Source organism: Etheostoma spectabile, chromosome 18 (assembly GCF_008692095.1).
Source record: "Etheostoma spectabile isolate EspeVRDwgs_2016 chromosome 18, UIUC_Espe_1.0, whole genome shotgun sequence".
In the NCBI taxonomy this organism is placed as follows: Eukaryota; Metazoa; Chordata; class Actinopteri; order Perciformes; family Percidae; genus Etheostoma; species Etheostoma spectabile.
The window spans coordinates 26,875,203-26,888,219 of record NC_045750.1 but is presented as its reverse complement, the minus strand read 5'-3'; the positions used below and the strand labels follow the sequence as shown (position 1 = coordinate 26,888,219).

Sequence of the window (13,017 nt, the reverse complement as noted above, 5' to 3'; positions counted from 1 at the left end):
GGGGCTCGTCCACACACAGGGCCCCCAGGCAGAAGCTCAACATGCTAATACCACACTGTGGGTCAGCAACAGCACAATCCACACATCCATGTGTCGGCTCACTGACAGGTCTGACCAGCTTCATGAGCAGGGACTCCAGCATGCATCTCTGATTTACAGTCAGCTGTCTCTAAGATCTGAGGCCGCACTTACTGTCCCATAAAGAGGACAAGATGGAAATTTAGGAATCCTAAATTTGAATCAGTCAATTTTAACTTCCAAGACTATCCACTATCTTCTGGATTTATGTCGTTCATAGTTCAGCGTGTCACTCCCCGCGGAGCTGATTTACCTTTTAATGACTGGAACTAGCTGTTCGCCAAAATGACGTATTCCCCTCCAGCCCGGCTGCAGCAGGGGGGTGGGGGTGGGTGGGGATTTGCAAGAACCTCTGGATCCCCTGAAAACTTTTCACTCGGGGCAGTGAAACACTAAATATCTATAATCCCGCTAAGCCCTGTCCAGCTCCCGGGCCCCCCCTGCATCATCACACCCCCTCACACACCCATCGCCTCCCACTCAGGGAAGGGGGAGACCTACTCAGCAACAAGATATTTCATCTGAAAACAAGAATTCACACAGAAGTGTACTTCTGGAAGGAATGATTTTCACATTAGTCAAGCAAATGATCCCCAATATTAAGCGGATTTTCTTCCCATTCTGCCTGATATAGGAGGGTTTTGATGGACTATTTTGGTATTAATTAGTATTTATTATCTATCATTTGATTGAGTTTATTTAAGACGTGTCAGGTATAATAAACCACATTTTCAGTTCATTATCAATTCATCTGTTGATTATGTGTTTAGACAATCAATTAAATGTTGCAACCATCACCAAACATAATTTATCCAAAAACATCTTTTGGCTGAGATCAAAGACATTTTTTTCAAAAGAAGATATTTGTGTAGCCTACTAGAATGTTAAAAAAAAAGAGAAAAACCACAAATCTTTACATTTGTCAATCAGTAGCCTAATCTGTTAATCACATAATTATAATTACATATAGCCTATTTCATATTTTGTTAGGAACGACCCACTGGAAGCCCCTTAGGGACCACGCAGGGTCCGCGGGCCTCACATTTGGACCCACAGCACAGGAGCAGCTGAGGAGTTACCCTCGTCTTAATATCAAATCTTATATAAATATGTTTTATGAACTGCAGCTCATCTATTTTTCTGGTAGCAAGCACACTGCATCAGTAAAAGGGCCCCAGCCACAGGTGAAACCCCCCCACCCGCGTGATTAAAGGTGATCCTACCTGTGTCTGCTCGCCGCTCTCTGGCCCGTCTGAACACTGGACTCCGCGTACCCGAGACCCCAACTAACCCGGGCCAACATGAAGGCGAGCAGGTAGAACACCGCCTCCATCCTCGCGCCCAGTGAGGCTCCAAAACGAAATGTACAGTTCCAAAGTTGCTCCTACAAAAGTCTCGCGCTTACTGTCTTATCCTAAATGAAGATGGAAAGCCATGACTCGACAGGGCGACAAAGTCCCGCAGAACGCAGCCCAGTCCAGTCAAGTGCATTTCAGACGCGAACGTGCGGCTGACGCGCTGGAGGGGGACCGACTGCCGCTACTGCTGCTGGGAGCCGACCAACAACGGGGAAGTTTCCTGTCACAGCTCCAAGAGCAGTCCTGCCCGCTCAAGGTCTCTCTCTCTCTCTCTCTCTCTCTCTCTCTCTCTCTCTCTCTCTCTCCCTCTCTCTACCATCATGTAGCTTACTTTTTCTCTCTCTTTCTCTTTCTGCCTCTATTCATCTCAACTCATTCCAGTTCCATTCCACTGGTAAGTTCGACTGTGCCATTTAAAGTCATTTTTACAACAGAATAAACGATGAAGGGAGTCCAAAAGAAACAAAGAGACTCCAGAAAACATTAAAGTCCCACATTTAAGTTCAAAAACAGGTTGTTTAATGAACTGGGTCCAACATGGGTCTTCTACACATCATGTATGGTAATGGTAGGAGGATGGTACGGTGGCCCACAGGGGGCAAGTGCAGTGCTGCTTTATGAAACACATGCAAATAGACAAAACACAAGCAAATTAAGAAACATCTTCATAAAGGTGACAACATATCCGCAGCAAATACACACAACACAACCAAATACACAAACACGCTGCAAATACACACAACACAACCAAATACACAAACACGCTGCAAATACACACAACACAACCAAATACACAAACACGCTGCAAATACACACAACACAACCAAATACACAAACACGCTGCAAATACACACAACACAGCCAAATACACAAACACGCTGCAAATACAGAACACAAAATCCCCCCCAAAAAATACCACAAAAATGCTGCATCCAGATTACACAACAGAAGTTCTCCAGCCCTCTGGGGGGTGGGGGGGGGGGGGGGGGGGAGGGGTTTATCATGGAATATAAAGGGAGTCAGCCTTTCCTCTCTAAGGGTAGCTCCTATGGCGCCATCTTGATGCTAACAAGCCATCACCCGCCGTTAGCATCCCATTGACTCCCATTCATTTTGGCGCCACTTTGACAGCGAATAACTTTCCATCTGATGCGTTTAAAGACTCTATTTGTCCGTTGTTTATTTCTGAAGAAACACAACAAGGTATAAAGGGGTCCGTTACCTTGTAGCTCACATTATGGCTTCGTAGCAGACGTTTTTATAAAAATAGGCTAACGATTGTGTCATAACCACGCAATTTACCGTCTCATAGTAGAGGAATCATTCAATCTCCAGAAAGCTAGAAAATGGACCTTGTGATGAGGTCATTTTGTTAGCTACTGTGCTCGACGTTAAGAATCATGATTATTTCTGTCTAACAACTTCCTTTATGTATTTATTTATTTTTACTGTTAGGCTTGGGCTATAGTGTCTTTACCTCCATCATATCACAGTCTATCATAACCCAATCAGCCTGTCTGTCCCGTTTCCCTTGGACCAGGACTGCAGATTCAAATCTGAGAAGTGGAAGACATCCAACAGCCCCACTCATGGGACTGACACACAAACAGCATGCGGTAGCTATTCCGTATCTGCTGGATAAGGAGGCTGTTATCAAGGTGTGATTGATGCGTCTGACTCGGTGCCAGGACTTCCAATGCACCTCATTTCCCCCCTCTACTTCTTTCCTGTCATTATCTGTATCCAAATTTAGTATACATGCCAAAAAGTTAAAAATAGATATCTGCTATCTCAGCAGTTCACCGCTCAGAGACACAAAGTCAAATTCCATATGATCCAATTGGGTTTCTCTTTTTTTATTTGGCTGATTATTTGGTTTCTTTTTCCTCATGATGCAGGTATTATCTTTTTCCTACAGCTCCTTTGTCGTTTCCCAGTTTACTTCTACGTTTTTGCAGAATGAAAGCTGTGCATCTCCTCCACTGTTGCCCCAGAGGAATGCCCAGCTCAGCAGTCTTCCCATCAGCCCGTTAATGAGCTCAGCTCTCCCAGCTGCTCTGTCGCAGACCCTCGGCCTCCCTCCTGAGAGCAGAGCCAGGCCGACTGAGGAGGACGACCCCCTCCCAGGAACATTCAGCTACTAACTGCTCATTCATGCTGGAAACATGTGTAAACATGGGGTATCTATTTCCAGTAATCATCAGCCAACCCAAGACATTAAAGGGTTATCTCGGGACCCTGTTTCCCTGTGTTTACGTACAGTATGGGAGGAACTGATAGGAGCAACAATCTTTATAATTAGTCCAGTATTAACCTTGTAACCCGTGTCCATTGTCAATTTCATCCACTTATATTTTCACGTATAAATCGGTAAACTGTGTGATTATTTCAACCAAAACTTTGACTTATGATTGTTGGAAAAGTGGAAAGACGGCCGGAAATTTTTCAACTTTTTATAGTTTGATTTTGTTTCTGTCTACTTTGAATGACGTGTATTTTATGACGCTAAAATCGCTGTTTATTTACATGGAGTCTGGTGGCTTTAGCGAACGTAATTTAGCAAATGTTTTTATGTTTAAAAAAAGGATCTTACTCTTTAACAATAATGTCGACCTTCTTAGAAATCCTTTCCAAGATGTTGTCAGGCACTTAATATTAATCTGAGTCTGTCAGCAGCAAAACAAGCCCTTTTATGAATGTAAATACAAGCTGGACAATTGTCCTATTAACTTCCATTGTAGCTTGATCTCGCTTAATACTGCCCCAATGTCAAATATTGATGTTAGTTGTTATTGATGATAAAAATGAAGTTCACCTTTAATCAAAGACATGTACTGTATGTTGAATGAGAATGGAAAGTAACTTTTTACATTTACACAAGTAATGTACTTAGGAGCCATGTTGTCAATATTTTCATTTTCTGATACTTTATCAGGGGCAAAAATTGAACTTCACTATTTATCTAATAACTTTTGTTACTTTGAAAATTCCAATTAATAATACAAAACATAATCAACCATGTATGTATTATTGTAGGTTGATAATAGCTGAATTGAGACTTTATTGATCCAATGGGGGGAAATTTGCAAGCTATTTACATTGCAGTAAAGTAAAAACAACAAGAGATGAAACAATAATGAGAGTTCAATAATATTAAACACAATATTCTCAATGGAAATAAGTATAGAGTATTTTATTCTGCAGAATGAGTACTTGTACTTTTGGTACATTAAGTAGATTTTGATGCTGATATCTTTTACTTGATTAACATTTTGAATGCAGAATGTTTACTATATTTCTAAAATGTGGTATTTTGTTTTTCACTTAAGTGAAATATCTTATTACTTCCTCCAAAACTGTCAAATTATGAATCGTTTCCATGACTGCCATGTTAGTCTTGTGTTTTGTGCACTCTAGCTGCAGCATCATAAATCTAGTTGACAGTTAAAAGAGTTAAAAGTATGTGGCTGGACACATGAAGTTAACCACGGCTAGATACTCCTGTAAAGTGGATTCCAAGCACGCTGACCTCTGACCTTTTCTGGATGGATGCATTAAAACGCTCGCCAAACAAAAGCTGGAGCATGTTAAGATTGGGAAGTGGTGACCTCTGTATCGGGATGGAAGAGCCACTGTACTTTGTCAAAAAGGCTTATGGCTCATTATTACATGGCTTGGTTGAATTCTAATGTAGAATGGGGTCTGTTATTTTCTTGACAACAGACCGCTGCTAAGTATAACACACCGTCACCATGGACACAGTTCTGTTCACTCTGGAGGACAGCTGTCAATCAATCCGCTGAAAGAAGTCCGGATCATTTATCAGCGAGTGGCGTCCGAACGTGGACATAGTGACGCTAATGTGTTAGCTTAGCCAGCGACACAGCAACATGTTTAACGTTAACTTACAGGTGTGTGAACATGCAGCGGAAATGAGATGACTGAGGACATTAGCAGAAACATTAATATCCCCAAAGAAGCCATTCAGCGTGTCTAACTTCACCGTCAACGGAAATGTTCAGTTTAAGGACTATTGTTTTGGGCCTTTATCCGTTTACTATAGAGACCGTGGACAGATATGAAAGGGGGAGAGAGACAGGGGACGACACGCAGCAAAGGGCCACAGGCTGGACTTGAACCCCGGCCGCTGCAGGACACATGGGGCAAGCACTCTTACTGGGCGAGTTAGAGGCCGCCCCGAAATGTTCAGTTTAATGTGAATTAAATGGGTTATTTGTCCACCACGGCAGCACCCCATGAAGTATACTACCACAGCCCGTAAGGTGGTGTTGAGTAATAGACAACTGGTTGCATTAAACAGCTCCAGAGATACGTTCTATGGACGCAGGATTCCAACCATAGAGACGGAACAGACTATTTTCTTCGGCGGACGCAACACAATCGCATTTAAATCAATAAACTCTAATTCAAATCAATAATTTGTGTCAAATTTCAAATCAAACCGAATTGATTTATTTGGTAAATAGCCATGTAATAAGGCTGATGCCTGGTCCCCTGATGGGTTTGTATTCACTATAACAAGCGCCTCGCTCTACATTGTCCCTTACTTAACTGTAGTTTCTATTTGGCTAGTGTACCTTTCAAATGAACTGTGGCTGGTGTGGGGTGCTGGTCAGGCAGTGGTATGAGTGATAAGGAGAAATGTGAGGCCTCACAAACCATGTGATGCATGACAAAAACCAGATATAAGCAGAGCTCTAAGGGGGGTGAGTTTAAAAAGAAGGGGCTGTGAAGAACGGTGGCGTTCGTCTTGTAAGAACACTCAAGCTATGACTAACGTTCCAGCTTTGTTAACCATAAATCTTAGAAAAAGAAGTGATTAATCCGGGCAGATCCACAGAAACACAGTCCCACCCTGCTACATTCCTTACCTAAATTACTTCCTTCTCTGAAGCCAAAGCTTGCCAAGATTCATCTGTAGCATTTCCACTGTCAGATGTGGGAATTCGTTCCAGTTGGATTTCGAGAGCTTTATGAGTGTGAGTGTGTGTGTGTGTGTGTGTTTGTGTGTGTCGTTTAGAGACAGGTGTCGCCACCTTATCCACTGCACGTTTCAAACAAACTGAAGTTCATTCAACTTAATTGTACAGGGCATAACATATTTCATCATTCTGGAGGCTGCTGATAAAGTGCAGAGGAATTTTGGAAGCTATTTCCCACTAGCTCAGTTTCATTTCCCATTACCATGAAAGGGGAAGGTGACAGTTCCAATAAAAAGACTGGCCTGCATGCTAGTTTTAATAATAGCCCATCATAAAAGAACAAAAAATGTTGAACTGAATGAATGTACTGTGACAAAAACAAGAAGAAAAGAAGAAAAACCATGTTTTCTGAAAGTAATGATGACTAAAAGTTGCCTTGAATGTGGTATTGGAAGAAGAAGAAGCACTCAAAACATTTTTTTGGGAAGTAAAACTAATTGTTAAGAGAAATCTAAAACTATTGATCCAACCAGAAACATTTCTCTGTCTAATGTGAACTAGTTGTGCTGCTCAGCTAACAAGGCTACAGCAAAGCTAGCATGCTAGCCATCCCAATAGTACCTAGCTGATGGTTAGCGAGTGTAATTTGTGCTAAAAGTAAAGTGCAGCCGAGGCTGATGGGAACGACATTCCCTTCAACGTCCCATTGCTTACAAAGCAAAAGTGAAGCTGACTCTGAGACTATCAGAGATTCATAAGGAAGAGGATGCGTTCTAATACGTCGTAACAATTCCCCATTATGTTGCATTACTGGCGTCTTAAATGTCTACAAGTGAGCTATCAATGGCACGTCGAAGTTGATCCAGAGAGAAAAGACAAAGGAAGGCCTAGACCTAGCTCCTAGACCAAATCATCGTAGTATGTATTAGGTATTTGGTCAAAAACCATTAGACAAATTTCAACTTGAACCTCTTTATAGCACTAGTTGATAAAAGGTAAGGGATCCCTTTAGTTATGACAACGTCCTGAAGGGAACATGAATGTCTGAACCAAATTTCACCACAATCTATCCAACATTTATGCAGACGGTTCACTCTAAAAACACAAGTCAACTTCATGTCAGGGGATCGTAACGTAATTAGGATTCATCCTCCAGGCATCAAGAATGTTTGTGTCACATTTTAATGCCAAGCCTTCCAACTGATTTGGAGATAAATCAGTCTAGAGCCAAGCCACGAGCCTTATACGAGCTCAAAAATGAGCTTTTTCTAAAAGAACGCTCATTTTTGTATTTCTCTCTTACTCCCTGTCTCTCAGGGTCCACACGGCTCGGCCCCTTCTCTAATCACCAAGCCATGATAACAATCATGTTAAAGATATCCAAGGGCCCATGTTCAATGGGGGCTTTAAACCATTTGACAGTGTGAAAGGCTATTTCTTCTAGTTTATGTGCTGTTGACTTGGTTTTTCTCTTGCAGATGCTGCAGGGTAAAGCTTGCTGATTTCTTCTGCTTTTCTTCTCCCCAGTGAACTTCATTTCACTGGAATCTCTGGCTTTTTGTCAGTGTGGTTTGCACCATGAGGCCGCCTTTCAAAAATGCAACTGGACAGCATTTCTTTCCTTTCCTGTGGCTTTCGATTAATTGCATCCTCCTTAACGAGCCAACGTGCATTGGGGTTGACATGGATCGACACTGTCAGCTGGGCGGCGTTTATTGGCTGGGCCACTGGACTCTTGACCAAAGCCCTTGGGAAGATTAGCATTCCTCCGGAGGGAGGGGGGGGGGGGGGGGGGGGGGGGGGGGGGGGGGGGGGCACATATTCTCTGCCATTATAAAATTATAAATAGGCAGGATTAGTACATACACAACAAAACAAACAACAAGGCTTTCTGTTGTAGCAACATACAGTATGTGTTCATGAAGGCGCCATTCCTCTAAACAGTTGGTGTACAAGTCGGAATTGTGTGTACTTTTTTGAAAAACTTGAATTTTGTGCCTTTCTATTGTTCCCATTGTAGCCCATTCCTTTTCTATCTACTCCCACTGCTTCCTCCACAGCCTTTATCTTACTTTGTATGTGTGTGGTGTTTGACCAGCGCATGTTTCTGATGCCTTGCGGCTGCTGTGTTGACATTCTTCGAGGCTCGGCCTGCATTTCACATTTGCGCGGGTCAGCATGTTTTGTTTGCTTTAACTATTATAGGAGACCCCCAGTTGTTATTTCGCACTTTGAAAGAACTTCTAAAATGCCTCTGCTGGCGTGGTAAGCTCTGCTGCACAGAAAAGACTTGAGCCTCGGGGGAAGGTGTCTTTAGAGTGTAGTTCTGTCAGGCTCCAGTCAAGCTCTGCAGTCATTGGCCCAGGCCACAAGCCCGCCTGCTTTCATGAGTCACACTGCAGTGTGTGTGCAGCATACAGTAGTCCTAAGAAAACCCAGCATTACTTTACACACAAATGTTCTTCCAGACTTTACACACACAGCAGGAGCCACTGTTTCTTTACTCTCTTATAGTCTTCCAACAAAATGTTGCTTCACTTTAAAGTGTGGGAGGGCTTAATCATCAGAGTTACTATCATGAGTCAAAAGCTGCAGTGTGACAGGAAATAATTAGGAAGGGGAGGGTTCACATTCCAAAAAAAAAAAAAAAGGTAATGTAAATACATTTAATCTTGCAGTGACCCGACCTCATGGAACTCAAGTTCATTAACCTACCTTATTGGAAACTTGAACTCCGGGGCTCCGCTGGGTCACCTCTGTGTTGTGACAGGAATTCTTTATGATGCAGAGACATGGAGGAAAATGGTAGCAGGACTTATTTCCCCAGTAATAATGCATAACCAGAGCTGTGTTCCTGGACCCTGTTCAAGGTGTTACCGCAGTATTGATGATGAATGCTATGTTTCATTTCTTTAATTTGGCTGAAGTCAGACATGGCCAGACATTTTCTGGGAACACTTTTAAAACCCTTTTCTGGTAACAATGAAACTGATGACTTGTCCTGCTAAATTACATTACCACCATTTACTAAAACAACGTGTGTAACTTGGCTGATCTGAATTTTGGGACTCAAAGCATAGCAAGGCCCTGGCGAAGATGTTAAAATGCGTCATCTTGTTCCACCACTTGGGGGCATTGCAGTAAGCTGTAAACACAACAGTGAGGGTATTATCACCTTATAAAGTTCCATGTGACAAAACAGTTCGCAAACAGTTGACAACGTTTACACATACAGCTGAGAAAACATTAGCATTTGGAATGTTGTTTTAGGTGGACTATGGATTGTTAGTCCAATATTCAATCTTGTTTTTGCTCTGTTTTGGTTTCCACCAACTCTTGAAGGAAACTCTTAAGCTTGTTGGAAGTGTTTATTATCCCAAAGCTGACTGCTAATCCCATCATTTTGATAGCCCAAGGGGCTGATCACTAAGAAGTGTGTTAGAAACTTGTCCCCATCCAAACCATTGAGTGCGTTTACTTGCAGTTTAAAAAAAAAGGTTACGGAATTCGGGTTAAGGCATTACCCCGGTTTTTCAAACGCCACCTTAAAATGTTCTCATAACCCAGTTAAAAGACATTTAGTAACTGGGGTATTTGGTCATGGAAACACATTAACAGGGGTAAGATCGGGTTACGCAGATGTTCTGTAGGTAATTACTGTATTTTGTGGTTTTTAACCTGGAAATCCATTAGCCCTTTGAGTGGAGATACAACCCGTTGCTATGATACAACAAAACAGTGTTGTCTGAATCAATGGGCCAGCAGCAGCAAAGAGCCTACAGTCAATCTGTTTCCTCCACGCCACGACAGCACCTGACACGAGACATGGCTGAACAGACTGTCCATCCCCGGGGATGTAAATGCTGTGTGGAGTGTTACTGTTAGCTTGCTAGTTCCTTACAACGTGTCTTCATGCAATGCTGGTTTACGTCACAGATAATGAGCCAAACAAAGTTGTCTCTCATCTGGCGAGGGCGCTGTGCTTTCCTATGCTGTGGCAAGAGTGTGTGGACGAAACATGAAGTTGTTAAATTATACTAATTTAGTCCATAGTCTGTATAGTTATAGGGGAAAGACTGAATACAAGAAGTCAGAGACAGAGAACTAACTAAATGTAAAGCGCTGAATCAGTTCTTACCAGTTGTATGTTGGCACAGCGCCACTTACTGTACCGATGTAGACTTACTCCACACATTCTACCCATTCTTCCCCGCTCATGTAAACAGGGAGGACTGGCATAATCCTGTAACCGGGGTAAGGGTCACTGCATGCGCTTCTATCTTGCACTGCGCCACCACATTTTTGTAGTGGTTTTTAGATAAAAGTTCAAATATTCTCAATTTTTCAGCGGATGAGCCTCAGTGGGCTAAAAGACACATAGCTCAGTGTCATGTGATAATTCTCTGTGGGGTTGTCTCTACACGCTGCACTTTCCACATTACACAAACATATCTGACCGACTGTTGTTATGAATTGATTGGAGAAGCTTTAAAATAGATTGTGTTTTTTACATTCAAGGAAAGATTCATTATTGTTCTTTCACTGTAGAAACTTGTAAAATCCGATACCCCGGCTGCAACACTAACACAGGCACGCTTCCGTTTATTTTCCCAAGATAATTTCTCATCATTATCACATGTAGAAATAAATACTCAGACCCGGGACTGTGCCCTGTCTTCTGAACCGTTGACACTGGTGTCCCAGTGATGCCGGGTGGGGCCTCATTCCCCCCTAGGCCCCGGCCCTTATCATCACCGGTGTTTGTCTAAGAAACCCTGCATTAGCACAGTCCTTATGAGAATGTGGATGGTATAATCCCTTATGAGGATGAAGATGTCCTGGCTGAACTGGTCATCCATTGTAGAGCTGCAAAGATTATTAGATTACATAGATCGCTGTCAACCATCACAATAATCGCCAACTATTTTCAGAATCAACTTATTGGTTTGAGTCTTTTCTTATGACAGAAAAGTAAAAATCTTGGGCTTTGGAAAACACTCATCGACATATTCTGACATTTTATGGACCAAACAACAGATCAAGAAAAAATCCACAAATTAATTGACATTGGAAATAATCATAAATTGCATCCCTAACTCAGTAGAAGGCAGCTCCTCCATGTGCAACACATCGCTCCACAAATCATACAAATTGTCTTTTATTGCCCCTGCATTAGAGAAGGCCGGGGATTATTAAGGAAATCATGCGGTGCAAATGGAAAATACATATGCAGGATTTCAGCTACCAATTTACTCTAAGTGCCACATGCCTCTATTAAAGCAAAAATCGGGCATATTCCAAGAAGAAAAACACTCGTATTTTGTTAGTTTTCTTTTGTAATATAGGTAATTGCTGATGTGTTGTTTTTTTAATTCCTTTTATATTACGGCTTTTTGCGAGCTACTTAATAGCTGCCAGCGCTGGCGCAGTGCGTGAATCATGGGATGCCGTTTGCTGTGAATCCCCTGTCGCCATACAAGATGAATACGACCTCCTGTGTGGGCTTTGTTTGAAGAGGCTGAGCTCATAAACAAACCACGAGGGAGTTGCAGCAGGATGTTTATGGGGATGTGAGGTAGAATAAATTAGGAACCGCAGGGGTTTAAGCACCGGGGCCCTCGCCACACACACACACACACACACATGTATGTATGCACGCACGTTCACAAATATGTACAGATGTACACAAAATGCAACACTAGACTATCTGGAGTTCTGTATACCCTGCAGAGACAGTAATCCCCGTAAACCTAGAAACTACCGCTTAATTTCAGCAACACCACTTTTATATTCAGTAAAATAACCTTAACAAGATCTGTTTCATTTCGGTGTGCTGTTACTGAGCTATTAAAAGTCCTTTTCACATACTATCTGCGGGGGGGGGGGCGGGGGGGGAGGCCAGATGGGGAGGTTTTTGCACAAGAGGAACAGACAGATAGAGAGCTCCCTCTCCACCCATCTGCAACGTTTTAAACATCAACCTAAACCCGAAGTCCAAAACCGTGACACACATGGTCAAAATACATCAATTCAAAAAACAACAGATTTGCACAATTTCTCCATTTATGAGCGTTCCACTTGCTACATAATGTTTACCATGTGTCCGCAACACGCATATGTGCACGCATCTTGCGGCGGCTGCGTTGTGTTGCTTTCCCATGGGAAAGGAAAGAAATCTAAGCATCACCGCTGTTTGAAACTAAGTGGTCTTTAATATCTGTGCTCTGCTTATTTTGGCCATTTAGGTGCATTTTCAGTGCAACAGCCCCTTGTTTGAACTTTCACTCTGAGGGCCTTTACTCCTGGGAAAACACTGGTCTGAACTCAGAACAACAGCTCAATTTTGGCATTAGTAGCAGCCTGTTCTGACATTTACACTGTGCTCTACTTACCAAACAGCGAGGGGCTTATTTGTGCTTTGTGTGTTGTGCTAAGATGGAAAGACAAATGTAAATGCCAAGTGTTAAACCAAAAAAAAAGACTTGCTGTCTCTCAGTTTTGCTTTTCACTCTTTGAGGCTATTCTCATTCCTACATATAGCTATGAAAAGTAAAGCACTGGAATTTGCATATATTCCATGTATTTATTTCTGTATGCACCTCATTGACTCCTGCTGTATAAGTGTAGGGGGGATTGGG

General features: G+C 42.4%; 1 protein-coding gene across 2 annotated transcripts in view; it reads right to left on the bottom strand.

The window, feature by feature from the left end:
- Window positions 1–1,693, bottom strand: part of emilin1a (elastin microfibril interfacer 1a) — a 46,510-nt gene extending 44,817 nt beyond the window's left edge. For both annotated transcript variants that reach the window (XM_032542925.1, XM_032542926.1), the window contains exon 1: window positions 1,302–1,693. In XM_032542925.1, the coding sequence (XP_032398816.1) occupies window positions 1,302–1,411 (110 nt within the window). In that variant the 5' untranslated portion in view covers window positions 1,412–1,693. The remainder of the gene's footprint in view (window positions 1–1,301) is intronic.
- Window positions 1,694–13,017: the final 11,324 nt, after the last annotated feature.